We start from the raw sequence: 18,618 nt of genomic DNA, 5'->3' as shown, positions 1-18,618 counted from the left end.
GGCGCGGACTACAACTCCCAGCGTGCCGCGCGGGGCGCCGCCAGGAGCCGTCGCGCGCGTAGGACGGGCTGGGTCGGGCGGCGTAGGGCTCGCGGAGGCTGCGCGGCGTTGCCAGCTCTGCGGCGTGCTCACCCTGGGCAAGGCGCGGCAGGCGACGGTGCCGGCCGGCGCAGCTGGTTTGGATTGCGGGAGGCGGGCGGGAGGCGGGCGGGAGACGGGCAGGGGAGGAGTCCCGCGGACGGGCGGGGCCGCCCGAGCTGCTGGGCCGTGCAGGGCGCAGAGCCGGGGAAACGCTGCTGAGACTCGGCTCTGTGCGCCCAGGAGCGGCTGATGCTCGTCCGCGCTCCCCACTCTGCTACAGCAGCCGGGCCGCATCTGGACTGCGTGCTCCGCGGCGGGGCCGACAGCAGGTGAGCACAGGCTAGGACAATGGGTCCCCGGGCGGGAGAATGTGCCCGGCCGAGTCCGGGGAAGGTGGCGGTACCGGTCTGGGGTGGGGGGCGCGCCCTGCTGCTCTGTCTCCTTGCCGGGCGCTCTGCTACCCTGGCTTTTCTGGGGGTCAAGGCGGTCCGCAGTGACCCGGGATCGGGGCCCGGGAGATCTGGGCATCCCGTTCCCTCCTCGTCCCATCCCCCAGCTTTCCGGGACGGGTCCTTGTCTTTTGCCCTGGCGGGCTCTGTTAGTCCAGAGGTCTGAGGACCTTGGAGACCCTTGGCATTGGAGTTGGAGGCGCTGGTTCGTCCCCCTCCCGGCTTTTGCTTTTCGTGTGGAGGAGGGAGAGATGGTGTAAGGGTTCCCTGTGGTCCAGACCATGTCTTCGTCCTGGCTTGGAGAATCTCAGGCTACCTCATAGACGTGACCTTCAGCCCCTCCCCAGGAACAGGAGAACCTGAAGGAAAACAGTCCCATCTGCTGCCCCTTGAGCAAGTCTGTAAAGCACCAGGAATAGAGTCCAAGAGTCCTAATCTCAGCCCTGCCAGCCGTTCCTCTCCCCTTAAGCCCCAATCCCCTAAGATTCATCTGAGTGGCTTGCTGAGTGTGTTTGTGGGGGTGACTTCAAGCCCCTCTTCCTCTCCCTCAATCACCTTTCCCTTCTGTGCGGTCACCTCTCAGGCACCTCCAGGCTCTCACCTGTTTTCTCCATCGCCCTCTGTGGGCCAACAGAGGCATGGCACTGCCTGGACCTATGGGCAGGGACTGAGCAGGGCCCCTTCTCAAGAAGTTGCCCCTTTGGGTGTTGTGGCTTGGCCTGATCATCCACAGAAACTCCGTAGGTCTCTGGGTGGGGAGTCGAGCCCGAAGCACTCAAGTCCATACCCGCTTCAAGGCATTTTGGTTGGGATCCTGGATGTCAGGAGAGTGGACTGTCTTCTTTTGGTTGGAAGGGCCTCTGAGAGCAATTCTCATTACACCCATTGCACAGAGGGGAAGACTAAGGACTGAAGTGGGAAAGGGACTTGCCCAAGGTCATTCAGAGAGTCATAGGCAGAGATGGGACTTAGGGGCTAGAACCCAGCCTCTGACTCTCAGCCCTGGAACTCCTCACCTCAAGTCCCATGCCTCTAGCCTGACCCTTCCCGACAGCCCCAGAAAGGGACCCAGTCCTCGGCTACCCTACTCAATATGGCCTCACTACAGGTTAACCCTTTGAGATGATAGTGGCCTGGTTGCCCAAGCCAGGAGGTAGGGGATCCAGGCATTTGGGTCCACTGACTGCCCTGTGCCCACAGGCCACAATGCTGCTTGGGGCGTCTCTGGTGGGGCTGCTGCTGTTCTCCAAGCTGGTGCTGAAACTGCCCTGGACCCAAGTCGGCTTCTCCCTGCTCTTCCTCTACCTGGGGTCTGGCGGCTGGCGCTTCGTCCGAGTCTTCGTCAAGACCGTCAGGCGTGATGTCTTGTGAGTACCTGGTACAACCCTTCCTGGGTTTCCTACACTATGCTGGGCTCCTAATCCCCCAAATCTCCCCAGGCCAGACCCTATGGTCTCTACCAGCACAGGGCACCCAGGCCCCAAAGGAGCAGTCTGTGTTCCACACCCTTCCCCTTGCAATAGTATGTGGTACCTCCGTTGCCAAGGTCAAAGTCTCCTCCCAGGGAATCTCCTTAACTTGGTGCTCTTTATCCTGGAGCAGACTTGGGGTCCTGGGACATACATCAAACACCGGGCGTGTTGAGGAGACATCTGTAAGGAGTCCTAAGAACATGCTCTAACTTGTGAGAGGGTGAAGAAGAACCCTGTGGAGGAGGCCCTGTCCTCCAGTTGGCATGAGTCTGAGAGGGCACTGAGTTCTAGAGCAGGCCCTGAATCATGTCAGGGAGAATCTGCTTCCCAGAGAAAGTCAGGGATGGTCCATGGGGATATCCTGTACCAGAAACACCTGCTGCTACCTCCTCTGTGAAAAGCGCTGAGCTGACTCTGGGGCCTGGGGTGGGGAGGGGAATGAGGCAGCCCCAGACCTGGGCCAAGCTTAGACTGGTCAGGGAGACCGGAGAGGACACAGTCAATCCCTAAACTGGCAGTGCCATGCGGGCAGAGACCCTGGCAGTCTTAATCACGGTAGTATCCCAGTGCCCAGCACCCCGACCCACACCCAGAACAGGTGGCTCGGCATTTGTCAGTCTGAGTTGATTGCAAAAGGAGGTTTCGAGTGGCCACTGCAGGAAGGGTAGTCGCGGCAGAGAGCTGTGGGAGCGTGAACAAAGGGAGATGGCTTCAGGCCCGGGCCCTGGGGAATCAGAGGAGGCCTCCTGGAGGAAAAGCAGTTGTACTTGAGAGTCATCTCAAGGAAGTGGGAGCGGGGGACTCCAGCCAGAGGGCACGGCATCAGCAAAGGCACAGAGGCTGGGGGGGCCAGGAGAGTTCAGGGGTCAGAGGTGGCACGGGTGGGGCAGGAAAGGAGGATGTTGCCAAGTGATTCCACAAACACTTATTGAACATCTACCCTGTGCCTGGCACTGAGTAGCGCCCGGGGGCAAGATGGTGAACAGGGCGGACCTTGCTGGGCTCACCGGGAGGGAGACGGAACAAATCGCAAACTCGTCCTTTTTCACTGCTGCAGTTACGGGGAGAGGGACAATACGGGGGTGTGGGAGGTCCAGGAGGAGGAGTTTGGACTTTGACTTGGGGCCCTGTAGTCGTGGAAGTCCCCAACAGAGCAGCAGACTCAGAGCAGAGCTTAGAGTGTACTTGGAGTTGAACTCTGGAGCCGGACAGGACTGAGGTTCAAATGTCAGCGCTGCCACGTTCCACCCGTAAAGCCCAGGGCAAGCCCTGGCACCGGTTTCCTCCTCTGTACCGGGGAGGGAGTAATCACCCGGGTCCCTGGTGTTATCGGGTCCCTGATGTTATCGTGCAGCATCAGTGAGCCGCTGCATGTATCGCTGCCCCGCACACAGGTGCTGGGAAAGGGGTGTCACAAGTGATCAGACCAGGGCTTCCGGACCCCCACTCCCAAGCCCAGCAGTCACAGCTCCCTTGCTCATCCCTCTCGCACCCCACACCCAGCGGCGGCCTAGTGCTCCTGAAGGTGAAGGCCAAGGTCCGACGCTACCTGCGGGAGCGGCGCACGGTGCCCATCTTGTTCGCCTCCACGGTCCAGCGCCACCCGAACAAGACGGCCCTGATCTTCGAGGGCACGGACACCCACTGGACCTTCTGCCAGCTGGATGACTACTCAAGCGGCGTGGCCAACTTCCTGCAGGCGCGGGGCCTGGCTTCGGGCGACGTGGTCGCCCTCTTCATGGAGAACTGCAATGAGTTTGTGGGCCTGTGGCTGGGCATGGCCAAGCTGGGTGTGGAGGCGGCGCTCATCAACACCAACCTCCGGCGGGACGCACTGCGCCACTGCCTGACCTCCTCCCAGGCCCGGGCCCTCATCTTTGGCAGCGAGATGGCCCCAGGTGAGCCCCGAAGGGGCAGGGGATAGGCAGGGAGTCCCACGGGACCGCCACAACACCCCCCCCCCCCCCCCGCTCCAGCCCTGGGAGAGTCTGTGTGGCTCACCGGTTAAGGGCATGAGCCCTGGAGTCAGATGGCCTGGGCTGTGCCCCTGGTAGGCTGGAGACCCGAGTGAGACCCTGTGCTTCAGTCTCCTCACCATAGCACCTGCCTCCTGCTGTTTTCAGGGAGACACTTCACCTGAAGTATTAACACAGTGGCCGATGCTAGGTGACCCCTCAGACATAATGGTAACTGTTCTTGTGACTAATTAGGCCTCATCTATAAAATGGGGACAAGAGTCTGTTCCCTGCTCTCCTGCAGAGCTTATGTTTATTGGCCACCGCGTTGGGCACTGACCACGTGCTGAGTTTGGGGCTTTACAAAAGCAGCTCTAATCTCCACTAAGCCTGGTGAGGTAGAGATTGTCATCTTGGCTTCACAGATGAGGAGACTGAGGTTCAGAGTGGCGTGAGGCACTCACCCAGAGCCACACAGCTGTTAAGTGACAGAACCGGGGTTTGATCTCTGGCTTTGACCACAGTGTCCCTGTTCTCTCTCCCCATGCTGCTGTGACTGTGGAATAATGGGCAGGAGAGGTTCTTAAGATGCTGAAAGGGGAGGAGGAAAGATGCAGCAGGGAGAGGGGAGAGGGTTGGACAAGTCAAGAGGAAGCCAGAGGAGTTGTGGCCGTGTGGGCCAGACTGGCCTACGCTCAGGGTGGGTGAGTATCTGGACATGTGTAGTGCACAGGAGAGCCTGAGAGAAGGTTCCCACCCTCTGAAGAGGCTGGAGGGCTGCCGGCCTCTGACCCCCCACTCCTCCCTCCTAACCAGTCCCCCATAGACTAGCATAGTACAGTGGGTAGGGCCATAGTAAGCCTTGGTGTGAGATAGAGCTGACTTTGAGTCCCAGCTCCAGCACATTCTAGCTGTGAGTGAATCCTTCCCATTCTCAGCCTCAATTTTCTCATCTGTAAAATGGGCGGTTATTGGTACCTGTTTCCTGGGGTGTGTGCACAGGAGCATGCATGTAAAGAGCCCGTGGTGTAGTTAGCCAGCAGCTAATGGGAGCCGTTGCTCCTCTCAGCATCTTCCTTACGACGAGGTCCCAGGTGCTTCACCCATGTCTCTGCCCTACCCAGCCAGCCTCCCCTGACAACATGCTCAGCCTCGGCACAAGCAGAGGTCCTGGGAACACGGGGTGTCCTGGCCTGCCTGCTGATCTGCCTTGTTTCCCCCACAGCTGTCCTTGAGATCTGTGCCAGCCTGGACCCCTCCATCAGCCTCTTCTGCACCGGTCCCTGGGAGGCCAGCGCAGTGCCCGCCGGCACGGAGCACCTGGACCCCCTGCTAGAAGATGCCCCCAAGCACCTGCCCAGTCACCCCAACAAGGGCTTCGTAGGTGGGCCCCTCACCCCCACGGGGGGTTCTAAGATGGCCAGGGACAGAGCAGTGGCCTCAAGGCCTGGGTTCTTCTGTAAACTCGCTGCGTGACCTGGAGTGAGCCATGTCACCTCCCTTTTCCATCCGGGAAAATGAGGACAGTGATCCTGGGCTTACTACGAAGGCTGCATGAGCTGATGTGTGTGAAAGTGCCAGGCACACAGAACGCAGTTCTTGAACAGCCTTCGTTGACGCCTGACTCGCGCAGGATCACGTGGAACCCAGGAGCCTGCCTCGCCTGAGTTTGGGCTGCGCTTGGACCAGGGGCGAGACCCTTTGCATGGTCACCCACCACCTGTTCAGCGCAGGCCCCTGTTGGTCTGTGATCCCCTCCCTGCTCTGGGCTGCCTCCCCCGACTTCTAGGCAGCCTTCCAGGCCCTCTCACCTCTCTTCCTGCCCACTCCAGCCCGCCTTCTGCAGCCCGCGGCTTGCTGCATCGCCTGGGGGTTCAGAGCCTGGGCCAAGTTCACATCCCAGCTCTACTGCTTCCCATGTATGACCCTGAACACCTGAGCTGCCCTTTGAGCCTCGGTTCCCAGAGCCATAAAATTGGGGATGGCAACAGAACCTGTGTTTGAGGGTTGGAAAAGGTCCAGTGGAAAGCTAGGGTATGACCGGAAGTGCTCAGTAACTGGCCGTCGTCGTCATTATCGTTTAACCTCTGCCGTGTGTGGATATGGTCCGCCGGGTGCTTTTTTAAGCTCCTTGAGGGCGGGACTCTGGCTGGTTGAACCTGGCGCCAAGCCTAGGGCTGACATACTGCACGCGCCCTGAGAACGTGAGATGGTTACTATATAACGTGCAGAGGCATTCCTGACCTCCTGGAACCTCCAGCCTGGTGGAGCTGACCTCACACAGAAACCATAACGTGACAATCCCTGGTCCTGGCAGTGGGGGAATACAGAAATGGTCAGTGGTGCAAAAGCTACCTCTGCACCCGGCTTCCTGCAGCTAACCCTCCCCACGCAGTAGGCATCACCTCCTTCGAGAAGCCCTCCCTGGTGCCACCTCCCCTCCCTGGAGCCTGGGTCAAGCACTGCAGCTGGGCTTTGGCAGGCCCTGTGCTTCCCAACACTCTGCGCTCAGTATTGGAAATACCCGTGTCCTCATCTTCCTGTCCCACTTGGCTCTCACCTCCACCCAGGCAAGGCCTGTGCTCATCTTAGTCACTGATGTCTCCCCGGGCCTGGCACAGAGCGAGGGCTCGGAAAAAGTTTGTTGAAGGAAGCAGTGCAGGCATTAGAGCAGAGAGTGGTGCTTGGGGGCATCAGTGTAGGCTTTCTGGAGGAGGTGTGATGGGAGTGGGTGTTGAGTGATGTACACCTACAGATGTCTGCCTGCCTGACTCTGTGCCCAGCCCTGTGCTGCCCCCTCTCACAGCCACTCCTGTGTCTGTTTTCTTCAGATAAGCTCTTCTACATCTACACGTCAGGCACCACAGGGCTGCCCAAAGCTGCCATCGTGGTGCACAGCAGGTAAGGGGAAGGTGCCCTGGGGGGAGGCCTGGGGATGGTGGGGCCTCGGAGCCACTCCTCCTGCCTTTCCAGCGGCCCACAGAGCCCTTGGCCCTCTGCCCTCCCAGGTATTACCGCATGGCTGCCCTGGTGTACTACGGCTTCCGCATGCGGCCCGACGACATCGTCTACGACTGTCTCCCCCTCTACCACTCTGCAGGTATTCCAGGCCTGTCCACTCAGCCTCCAGCACCCCCAGAGTCTTGGAAGCCCCACCCTTCTTGGCAGGCAGCATGTTGCAGTAGAAACATTTGAGCTTTGGAGTCAAATCTGGGTTCAAATACAGACGTGGGCATTGATCTCTGAATGAAAGTGGCCACACCAGCAAAAGTGGTGTGTGTGGCCGTGTCCCGCAGGGCACCTGGGCTGGTCTGACCATTCAGGTCGCTTCCACAGGTATGCAGTCTTAGGAGCTGCTTGGTCTTAGGAGCTTTTAGAAAGACAGAGATGGAATAAATGTAATTCCTGCCCTCAAGGTGCTTAGGGTTTGGCTGTGTGTGTTTGGGGCAGGATGAATGATGGGACCCTATCCTGACTCTTAATACAAGAAATGGCATTGAGTATGGGGAGAGGCAGGGAGCAGGAGCTCAGTTCAAGGGAAGAGCCCAGTGATGGCCTGGAAGGCTTCCTGGAGGAGGTGCACCCAAGGCAGGCAGATGTGAGGTGCAGAAGCTAGGCGGGCTAGCTCAGTGCCCCCTGGCTGAATGGTAGCGTTACGGGTATGGGAGCAGGAGCTTGGGGCCAGCTCCAGAGGCCTCAGAGGACAGTCTAAGGATTGCGTACTCAATCCTATAGGCACTGGGGAGCCATGGAAGGTGTCTGACTGGCGAGAGAGATATGACCAGTTAGTGTTGGAGGGACAGGACAGGAGAGAGAAAGGGAAAGAGCCTTTGAGGAGATCGGGCTGTACAAGAGGAGGCTCTGGAGGGAAGGGTCTCCTGTCTACCTGACCTCTGAGGCCCACCCCTCTGCCTTCAGGAAACATCGTGGGAATCGGGCAGTGCCTGCTCCATGGCATGACGGTGGTGATCCGGAAGAAGTTCTCAGCTTCCCGCTTCTGGGACGATTGTATCAAATACAACTGCACAGTGAGTGAGAGGGGAAGGGGATGAGCATCCCCGTCCCCTCGGGACCCTCCCGCCAGGTCTACCCAGGGACATCTGTCTGACAGCTGAGGGCAGCCAGCCATTTATTTGGGGCAACACTCCCGTTGTTCAGATGGGAAGACTGAGGCCCAGAGAGGGAAGGGATTGCACAGCCGGCCCCTGGGGTAGTAGGGGTAGGGGCTTGGGGGGTTGGGGGGCAGTGAAGTAAGAGTAGCCTTGGGCCCAGACTCACACCAAGTCCATCCCCAGATCGTGCAGTACATCGGCGAACTCTGCCGCTACCTCCTGAACCAGCCACCCCGGGAGGCGGAAAACCGGCACCGGGTGCGCATGGCACTCGGCAACGGCCTCCGGCAGTCCATCTGGACCAACTTTTGCAGCCGCTTCCACATTTCCCAGGTGGCCGAGTTTTACGGGGCCACGGAGTGCAACTGCAGCCTGGGCAACTTCGACGGCCAGGTGCGGCCCAGGTTGGGGACGCAGATGGACCACGGAAGGCACGGGTGGCAGAGGGGAGAGCAGAGTTCCGGTGTGGGAGTGTGGGTGCTGGAGGCCCCCCGCAGCCCCCAGACTGTCCAGTTTCAGGCCCATGGTGGGAGCAGCTGGGCCCGAGTCTCGGCCTTTGCAGGTGGGGGCCTGTGGATTCAACAGCCGCATCCTGTCTTTCGTGTACCCCATCCGGCTGGTTCGTGTCAACGAGGACACCATGGAGCTGATCCGGGGGCCTGATGGCGTTTGCCTTCCATGCCAGCCAGGTCTACCCTAGGGTTGCAGTTGGGGGTGAGAGTGGGAGGGGCTGACTCAGGAGGGGGGTGGGGCCGGTGGGTGGGGAGCCCCATCCTGGTCAGCAGCCAGAAGTCATCTTCTCTGAGGGCTTCCAGGCATTTATTTCTTCATCCGTGCATCCGTTCAGTCACCGTCCCATCCACCCAGTCCCTTCGTGCACTTTCGTGTTGTGGACCCTGGGCCCAGGCCGCCTCAGTCCCCCAGCTCTGTGCCTGAGTCCCTCACCTGCACGTGGTTGTCCTGAGGAGTCCATGTGGTACAGCTCTTTAAGCAGAGCCAGGGCCCTGGGAGTGCCGGCTCTGGTTAGGCCGTCCGAGTAGGGCTTGACCACCCTGTCATTTGTTTGTTCTGACTTTCCATCCATCTGTTCAGTGACCAGACTTTACCGAGACGCTCCCTGCCCTTGGGGCTCCCGGGGTGGGGCGGGGGAGAAGTGGGCGTTTCTGTGGACAGCTGCAGGGTGCGCTCAGTGTGAAAGAGACCCCAGGGCAGGTCTGACCCCGCCTCCCCTATCCACAGGTGAGCCGGGCCAACTGGTGGGCGCCATCGTCCAGCAGGACCCCCTGCGGCGCTTCGACGGCTACCTCAACCAGGGCGCCAACAACAAGAAGATTGCCAAGGATGTCTTCAAGAAGGGGGACCAGGCCTACCTCACCGGTGGGTGGGCACCTCTCCCTAGGCCTTTGCCGCCCCTCGGGGTCGGGGGGGAAGGGGCCTTTCACCACCCTCCGAGAGCACCTCCCCGGGAACCCCCGGTACCCAGCTCACCCAGCTCCCCTCTAGGCGACGTGCTGGTGATGGACGAGCTGGGCTACCTGTACTTTCGGGACCGCACGGGGGACACCTTCCGCTGGAAAGGCGAGAACGTGTCCACCACGGAGGTGGAGGGCGCGCTCAGCCGCCTGCTGGCCATGGCCGACGTGGCCGTGTATGGCGTCGAGGTGCCAGGTACCCGGGGAGGAGGGAGGTGCCGGCGTGTGTGCGGTGGGGCCGCAGGGGCCATCGCCAGCCGCTCACTGCCCACTCTGCCACCCCCAGGAACCGAGGGCCGGGCCGGCATGGCCGCTGTGGCCAACCCCTCCGGCAGCTGTGACCTGGAGCGCTTAGCCCAGCTCCTGGAGAAGGAGCTGCCCCTGTACGCCCGCCCCATCTTCCTGCGCTTCCTGCCTGAGCTGCACAAAACAGGTCTGTCCCCACCCCCGACCCCAGCTCCAACTCGCAGGTGCCAGGCCAAGGCCCCTTCCTGGGTCCTTCTGAGAGGCCGGGGTGCCTGTCGTTTTGCCTTCACCCACAGCCTTGCCAAGTGGTTGGTAACCTGACCTACCTGTGGGCAGACCCAGGCTTCAGGGAGAGAGGGTGCATCTATTCTCAGTGGGACAACTGAGAACAAATAGCGACCGAGTGTCTCCTCTGCTCCAGGCACTGTGCTAGGCCCTGGGGGTATAGGTGACAAATTCCGGCAGGACCTGTGCCTTCTGGGAGCTTCTAGAGCAGCAGGGGAGGCAGCCACAGGATAAGGAATTCCAAAGATAAAGAATGGAATGCAGATCAAACTGACAGGAAAGTGAATGAGGGGATTGGGGGTGACTGGGAGGCTCCCCTGAGGAGGTGCGGTTTCAGTGGAGACCTGAGAGTGAGAGGGAGGGAGGGAGGGAGGGAGGACTTCGTGGGGGTGGGAGGCCTTCCGGGCTCTGGGAACAGCCACTGCAGAGTCCCTGAGGCAGGGAGGCACTTGACTGCTAGAGGAATGAAAGGAGGCCCCCGAAGCTGGAGCAGTGAGGGGTGGGCAGCGGCGTGAGGTGGGATGGCAAGGGCAGCAGGGGCCTTGTGGGACGGGGAGGGGGGCTTGGACTATACCGGGGGCAGTAGGGAGCCACAGAAGTGTTTGAGCAAGGTAGTGACCTGGTCAGATTCCTGTCCTGTGTGGAGGCTGGGGGAGGCTGCAGGTGGCCCAGGGGGAGGGGCGAGTGGTGGGTCCACCGGCACACGGCGGGGTGGTGCCCTCCTTCTGTCTGTCAGTCCTCTCGGGAGCTTCTCTGGGCAGGCAGCTCTGAGGCTCATGCCCCGACCTCCCCTCCACTCTCCTCAGTCCTGGCTGCCTCCAAACTTACTTAGGGCTCAGAACAACCATTTTATTTGCTCACAATTTGTGGGTCAGCAGTTTGGGGTTAAGTCCAGCTGAGTGTTCTTCTGTTGGCCCCATCTAGGGTCAAATAGTGCCATCGGGTGTAAGAGGGCCACCCTCACGTGGGGCTTCTGGCTGGTTGGCTCTGCAGTGACGTCCACAGAACGGTGGTGATGGCAGTGTGCTCTAGCTGCGCTCTGCGCTCTCCGTCACGGCAGCTACCAGCCCCGAGCGCTTGAAGTGGGACCAGTGTGACGCGGAAACTGAATTTTAAATTTCGTTTCATTTTAATTAAATTTGCGTAGCCACATATGGCCAGTGACTACCCACTTAGCGCCCATCTAAGCAGCCCTTCCTGGGGTGGTTCTGCTCTGTTCCATGTGGTTTCTCCTCCTTCAGAGGCTAGACTGGTCTCAGGGCACCCCGAGAGGGTGGGGATGGAAGCTGCAAGGCCCCTTGAGGCCTAGACCACCCATAACATGGCCTCTTCCGCATTCTGTGAGTCAGAGCCAGTTGTAAGGCCAGTCTGGATTCAAGCAGCCGTTGAGAAAGACTCCATCTCTTGCTGGGAGAAGTGGCCAGTCCACGCGGCAGAGGAGTACCTGGGGAGAAGCTGTAGCCATTTCTGGCATCTATCACACCTGGGTTCAAATCCCAGCTCCATTGCCTACGAGCTGTGTGACGTTGGCTCAGATATGTGCCTCTGAGCGTCAGTCTTCTCATCTATATAGAGGGGCTAAGACCGTTGATTGAAAGATGCATAATTTATATTACATACTATTAAGGGGAAAAAACACGAATTGAGCTATTTCAGAGATGTTGAAATCTGAAATCTTGTGCATCTTAGAATCCATAGAATATGGTTGTGCACCTGCCCCTGGGGTTGATGTGCAGATTGCATGAGATCACGCCTGTACCTGGGAGGTGCTCAGATGAGGGGGAGCCATCAGGGAAGACCTGCGGTCTGGTCCTCACTCTGCTGTCACTCAGCATGTGGCCCTGAAAGAATAGCTTCTCTTCTTCAGGTCTCCGTTTCCCTGTCTGCAAAAAGGCGTGGGGAACTCGGCCCCTTCCCCTTCGCCGAGGCTGCTCTGAGGAGTGATACATAATGTAATGGGTGGAGACTTTGCAAACTGTAGAGGGCGGTGCCCCTCCTCCCATGCCTCCCCTTTCCGGTGTCCTCTGCAGCCCTCCTCTCCCTTCCTCAACCCTGGCGGGAGGGCGGGTTCTGAGAGCTTGGGCCCCTGCCCTACACCCTTCTGACCCTTCTTCCCCCTTGTCTTCTCCCTCCCTCAGGGACCTTCAAGCTACAGAAGACAGACCTGCGGAAGGAGGGCTTTGACCTAACAGTTGTGAAAGACCCACTGTTCTACCTGGATGTCCGGAAGGGCCGCTATGTCCCTCTGGACCGAGAGGCCTACACTCGCATCCAGGCAGGCGAGGAGAAGCTGTGATTTGCCCCGAGTCCCTCTGAGGGCCACCGGATGCTGGACCCAGAGCACCAGCTCCCACCCCAGAGGGTTCCTGGGCAAAGCCAGACCAAAGCAAGAAGGGCCTGGCCTCACAACCCCGAGGTGCCGACCCCCACCCCTCAAAACTGCCAAGGGACTCACTGCTGCCTCCCCCTCCCCCCAAGGCTTTCTGTGAAAGCCTCATCTCCATGTTGTGTCTTCAGGGGGCCTCTGGGCCCCAGGCTGAGACTGAGACTGGGCCCCTCAGGATGATGTCTTAGGGCAGGACAGGGGAGGTGGAGGGTCACCAAGCACTCTCCAGAGAACAGGCAGCTTGTAAACGGGACCAGGGCAGAAGCCCCCAGACCCAGGAAGCCAGCAGAGTGGGCGGGGGCAGCAGTGGCTGTTGATCAGGTGTCCGAATAGGATCCAGGCCCTGGAGCCACTCAAGCGTCCTCAGCCCTGCCGGTGCCTCTAGGAGGGCAGGAGAGGGACTGACCTGTAGGAGGCAGCCTGGACCTGTAGCAGGCAGCCTGGACGGGGCACCCGTCTCATCCCCCTCTCTCTGGGTGCCTGCCTGGCTATCCCTCAGGCAGGGCCTCTCTGTCTTTGTGGATCTGTCCTTGTCCCCTCCTCCGTCTCCGTCCTGGCCTGGCTATGAAGGGAGAAGGGGTGGGGGGCGCTCAGGGGCCAATAAACTCTGCCTTCCTCCCCCTGCCCGTGTGATGCCACCTGAGCTCACCCCATCCTGCTCAGGCCCCAGCTTCTGCCCCATTCACTCCTCCATTCATCCGTTCATTTGGACTGAGGGATATAGCAGGTTATCTTAGATGGGGGGCAGTTCCCACCTGAGCCTGGCAGGGTGTTTTAACAGCATGATCTTGAGAGTCTAAACCAGCTGTGTCACGAGCTTGCGCGTTGGGCAAGTGACTTTGTTGTCTCTGTGACAAGGGAATGATCAGCTAGGATTCAGAGAGCTAAAGGGAGCCAGTATGAGGAAAGGGCTGTTCAGAGCCGTTGAGGGAGGAAACCCTAACCCAGCACAGGGTCCCATCTCCAGACCCTTGCCCATGCTGTTCCTTCTGCCAGGGGTGCATTTTCCCAGGGGGTTTGGCAGGGGGGCTGTGCAAGGCAGAGCAGGGCTGCCTAACCGGCTGGGTAGAGTCTAGGAAAGCTTCCTGGAACAGTGTTTGCAGAGCTGTCAGCAGTGCCAGCGGAGGGCCAGCTGTCCCCTAGGGCCCAGCCCCTGGAGTCGCACGCAGGCTGGAAATGTGCACAGCCCAATGGAAAGGGGGTCCACCCCAAGCCAGGGCAGCAGGCAGCGTGTGTGCCCCAGGGCGTCATCTTCACTATTTAACCCTCAGCACCGTCTGTCACTTGACTGAGGTCACACAGCAAGTAGTGGGGACTGGAATGCCAGCCCCAGCCCCTTGCCCTTCCCGCTGCTCCTTGGTGCAGAAGGCAACAGGAAAGCAGATGAGCTTCCATTCCACGCATGCTTGTGGAGCCAACTGTGAGCCACACCCCAGGCCAGCAGCTGACTGGGTGGTGGGTGACCAGGGTGAGAAATCTGGGGTGCCTCCTGGGGGAGTGACCTTTGAAAGATAGTGGAGTCTGGTGCCACTCTTGGGAGAAGAGGGAGGCAGCGCTGGAGTTGGCCCCTGGAGAGCGAGGCTGATGCGGGTGGGGTTTGGGAGTGGCAGGCATGGCTGCAGTGCCCTAGTGTGACCAGCAGAGGGCGCACGGGTCCTGTAGAATCCAGTCCAGCCTTTGGCGCTCAGCCAAGGGAAGCTGGAAGGAGGGAGTGCAAGTCCCCACTTCACCCCCAGCGGTACTCATCCCAGAGGACTCTGTGGTGGGCCTTTGATCAGGCTCCCAAGGGGCTGGACTTGGCTGACAGTGAAGCTTTGTGTCTTTAACCCGCAGCAATGACTGCTCTCCGACGGGAAGGAGCCCCCCAGTGGTCCCTGTTCCTTTCCCCTGGTTGAACACAGTCACCCAGAGGCAGTAAGGAGTGGTGGTTAAAAGCTCCTGCTGAGGAGCCGGTCAGGCCTGAGTTCAAGTCCATTTGCCAGGCTAGGCCTCAGTTTCCTCTCCCATAAATGGTGGTCTAGGAATCCCTACCTCGGGACGATTGTGAACGTGTAATGAGATCGTGCTTGGAAATCTCTCAGCACGGGGTCTGATGCTGATAGCTGTGCAGTACGTGGTAGTTAAAAGAAAAAAGGAGCAGTGTTGAGGTGTTAAGACCCCAGACTAGGCCCGTTTCCCACTTCTGCACCAGCACCCGCCCCCAGCCCCTCCATGAAGGGACGGGGCTGGTGGGCCCCTGGGCCTTGCAGCTCTCCTGTCTGCCTTTGGTCATCCCAAACCATGGCTGTGTGAGTCATCCCCCGCCACCCCCCACCCCCCGGGCCTGCAGTCGGTGCTCAATACCTGCTTGTGAAGTTAAGGATAGCTACTGTTTACTGGGCATTTCCTGACATTTACATAGCACTTCACAGTTTACAAAGCACTGTGTAAGTACATCAACTGAGCAGATGCTAAAGCCCTACTCTGTGCAGGGGGGCGGGGCATGGTCAGATCTGCCCTCAGGGAGCCCACTATCTGGGGCAGAGGAGAAGGTCCTAGCCAGTCAAGAAGCAAAGGGTGTGTGCTTAGCTGCACCCTAACCCAGAGCCCTGGTCGGCGTGTGGGGGAGGTGAGGAAGTCGCGTTTCATGGTCACAGAGGCTTTTCACGGAAGAGTCATCCAAGAATAGGAGAGGGAAGAATGGCCCAGACAGAAGGAGCCACAAAACATAAAGGCCTGGAGGTGAAGGGCAGGGAAGGGCGAGCAGGGCAGATGAAAGAAGGGCAGTGAGGCTGCAGCGGTGGGACTGGGGGGAGAGTTGAGGCCAGGTATGCAGAGTGAATCCTTTGTGGGCGTTTCTTGCACACTTGAGGACTGGGGGCTCAGCTAGGAAATCCTTGTATCAGGCCAAACCCATTGCCTTCGACTTGCTGACAGCCACCACATGTGGAGCACTTCCTATGTGCAGGACGTGAGGCCAAGCACTTGATGTGCGTTATTTCATTAAATCCGTCACACAGAGCAGCTACAATTTTTACCCGCACTCCACAGATGAGGAATCTGAGGCTCAGAGAAGCTAAGTCTCTCCACAGACCACAGGGCCTGTGAATAGCAGTGCTGGGATGCAAGCCCCCTTCCCAGAGCCTCAGTGTTCCCATCTGCAGGCTGGGCCGGGGAGGCTGGAAGGGGCCTGCCTTGAGCGTCCCAGAGGTCCTACCACCCTTAGACAGGCGAGTGGCTGTCCAGGCCAGTGCTTGGTGTATCACTTTCAATCCCTGAGAAGAAGGTTAAATACCTCTGAGGGGCCTATTGAGGCGCTGGCGGCAAGGGAAGGGGCGACCGAGTGACTTTCAAAGGGGCCTGAATGCGTGGCCAGCCCTCCCCTGGAGGAGGGGGCCCTGCTTCCTCCCAGCCTAATGATATTCTGGGCTCAGCCCTCATCTTTGGCGGCAGTTTAACCCGAGCCGGGGAGGATTTCTTTCTCACTGATCTCAGCTTGACACCCAATTAGCACAAGAATGGGAGGTGGAAGCCTGCAAGAGGCGCCTCCCAGCCTCCCGGGGCGCATGAGGGGAGCAGGCGGGGAGACAAAGGGCAGCGGGCAGGGGGGCCCCCGCGCCCTCGTCTCCCCTGCAGACCCCGCCATTGTCTCCCTAGGAGCTTCAGAGGGGATGGAGACCAACACCCGGCTAGCCGGCCTGCTGGAGGGACAGGGTTGGGGCCCAAGCCCCTCTTCTGCGTGGATCCCAGGGGAAGGCATTTGGGTGAGCCAAGCCCAACAGGACGCAGCGAGGGTCAGGGATCCTGAAGGCGCAACAACCTGGGGTCGAGGCCTGACATGTAGGGGTCCGTGAACAAGTCACCGGTTCTCAGCCTCAGTTTTCACATTTGAAAAATGGCGCTAATAGTAGCCCCTGTGAGGCATCAATCAGGTCATGCATGTGAAGCTCCTGGCAGAGGCAGAGTGGGGGTCAGTACTCGCTGAATGAGTATAACATGTTAAACTGTTATTGTTACTAATTAGGAGGTTGAGTAGGGTAGGCTTGGGGTCAGGAGAAAGGACTTTCTAAGAATGAGAGCCAGGCATTCAGAGTGGGCTGACTTACCGAGAAGTGAGCTCCCAGTCTCTGGGGCTTTGCCAGGAGAAGCTGGAGGCCCCCCTGCCTGTTGAAATGTGGGAAGGGTTCCCACTCCTCTGGCCTCCCTACATGCCCTCTCCTGCCCACCTCCACCTCCCACAATTCCTTGGGACTTGGGCTTCGATGTGACTTCCTCTGGGAAGGCTTGCCTAACCCCAGGGCTGGACAGGGCCCTCCTCCAGCTCCCACAGGCCCCCGTGTTCCCCCTTCATGCTACTGATTGCACTGTGTCGTCTATTTTCACATCTGTGTCTTTTCCAAAACGTCAGCCCTAGGAAGGCAGGGACCCCTTGGTTTTGTTCACCATTGTGTTCCCAGCACCAGCATTGGACCTGGCACTTAATAGGTGCTCAATGAATGTTTGTCAAATGGATGAAGCTTTTCAAAAGCTCCTTAGCTTTCCCATTCCAGCCTCAGAAGGCAGCGGTTCACAGGGTTAGAGGATATTCAACTCATAGAGGTGGGCTAAAGTCAGAGGCCTTTACCTTGTCAGCAAAGAGAAGACATTAAATGGCTTTGAGCAGGGGATTGATATGTGTTTGCTCATGCATTCATTCATTAACTCATTCAGCAAGCACCTACCAGATCTCTACAATGTATGAAGCTCTTTATTATGAGCTAAGGCTCTAGGATGAATCAGGCAAGGTTTCTAGAGCTCAGCCCTTGGAGGAGCCGGTGGAAATATCTTAGAGAGAGAGAGAGAGAGAGAGAGAGAGAGAGAGAGAGAGAGAGAGAGAGAGTGTGTGTGTGTGTGTGTGTGTGTGTGTGTGTGTGTGTGTGTGTGTGTGTGTGTGTGTGTTTTTTAATACCTCACTGTGCTGCTTGTGGGATCTTAGTTCCCCAACCAGGGATCGAACCCAGGCCCTTCGCAGTGAAAGTGCAGACTCCTAACCACTGGACCGCCAGGGAATTCCCTAGAATATTTTTGCTGAAAAGACCTTAAGAGATCATTTGGCCCCAAAACCTTCTTTACAGATTGGGGAGACTGAGTTTCACAGTTTCCACTGGGGCCTTTCCATTTACCACAGGATTCTTCTGTGCTTTTCGAGGACCAGGGCTGTCTCATTTGCCCTCATTTTGCCAGTGACCTGGAACCGTGCCTGATACACAGAAGGTGCTCAGGGATGTCTGTGGAGTCGAATTATACAAGGAAGCCAAGGCCAGAGGGAGGGAGTGGGAGGCAGGCAGGCCAGAGAAGTAGGTGCAGGTGAGAGGTGATGGGGGTGGCAGTGGTGGAAGAACGGAAGAACGTGGGGTTGCAAAATCAGCTTAGCAAGGAGACGAGTCCAAATGTGGTGACTGTCTGGGTGTGGAAGAGAATTAAGAACAATGCCCAAGGTGTCTTGCTGGGGTGTTTCCGTGGATGGCAGTGGTATCCTTGAGATGGGGAACAGGGGGAGCCCGTTTTAGGATGCGAGGCACTGTGCCAAGAACTCACTTAGTTCTGACTGCAACCCTATGGGGGCTGTTACTGTCTTCATTTTACAGATGAGGAAACTGAGACACAAAGACGTTAGGGACTTAACCAAAGACACAGTAGGAAGTGGTGGGACCTGGATGTAAAGCCGGCAGTTGAACTCCCAGCTCTTAGTGATGACTACATCCTTATATCCACCCTTAACCACCAGGCTACCCCACCTTCTCTACTAATGCTTGGTTCGATTTTGGAAGTGTGGTTTAGATGCCCTGGGAGATCCACTTCACCCCTTTTGTGCCCTGGGCTTTTGTAACAGGCTGCAGTGGTCTCCCTGTCTCTTTCCCTGTTCCCCTCAAACGTTCTCCACACTGCAGCCAGGAAGGTTTTTTTTTTTAAATACATTTATTTATTTATTTGTTTGTTTATTTTCGTTGCTGCGAGCGGGCTTTCTCTAGTTGTGGTGAGCTGGGGCTACTGTTCATTGCGGTGCGTGGGCTTCTCACTGCAGTGGCTTCTCTTGTTGTGGAGCATGGGCTCTAGGTGCGCAGGCTTCAGTAGTTGTGGCGCATGGGCTCAGTAGTTGTGGCGCACGGGCTTAGTTGCTCTGACACATGTGGGATCTCAG

The 18,618-nt window shown here is 58.5% G+C and overlaps 1 protein-coding gene across 2 annotated transcripts; it reads left to right on the top strand.

The window, feature by feature from the left end:
• Positions 1-197: 197 nt before the first annotated feature.
• Positions 198-17,266, top strand: SLC27A4 (solute carrier family 27 member 4). Of its 2 annotated transcripts, XM_030858497.2 has the most exons (13): positions 199-410; positions 1,731-1,897; positions 3,506-3,900; positions 5,183-5,341; positions 6,789-6,858; positions 6,966-7,057; positions 7,876-7,985; positions 8,253-8,462; positions 8,632-8,758; positions 9,309-9,446; positions 9,573-9,737; positions 9,828-9,974; positions 12,211-17,264. In XM_030858497.2, the coding sequence occupies exons 2-13, from the start codon at positions 1,737-1,739 to the stop codon at positions 12,366-12,368; spliced, it is 1,932 nt and encodes a 643-aa protein (XP_030714357.1). In that variant the 5' UTR covers positions 199-410; positions 1,731-1,736; the 3' UTR covers positions 12,369-17,264. The 2 variants fall into 2 exon arrangements, with proteins under 2 accessions (XP_060156335.1, XP_030714357.1); XM_060300352.1 differs by having other exon boundaries at positions 198-410; positions 9,309-9,737; positions 12,211-17,266.
• Positions 17,267-18,618: the final 1,352 nt, after the last annotated feature.

The sequence above is a fragment of the Globicephala melas genome, chromosome 6 (genome assembly GCF_963455315.2).
Source record: "Globicephala melas chromosome 6, mGloMel1.2, whole genome shotgun sequence".
Classification (NCBI taxonomy): domain Eukaryota; kingdom Metazoa; phylum Chordata; class Mammalia; order Artiodactyla; family Delphinidae; genus Globicephala; species Globicephala melas.
The sequence above is the reverse complement of the archived record's forward strand: the minus strand, read 5'-3'. Positions and strand labels throughout refer to the sequence as shown.

Coding starts and splice junctions, on each gene's coding strand:
- SLC27A4 (XM_060300352.1), top strand. CDS start 1,737: ATGCTGCTTGGGGCGTCTCTGGTGGGGCTGCTGCTGTTCTCCAAGCTG. Junction 5,342..6,788: donor CCCCAACAAGGGCTTCGTAG/GTGGGCCCCTCA, acceptor TGTTTTCTTCAG/ATAAGCTCTTCTACATCTAC. Junction 7,986..8,252: donor GTATCAAATACAACTGCACA/GTGAGTGAGAGG, acceptor GTCCATCCCCAG/ATCGTGCAGTACATCGGCGA.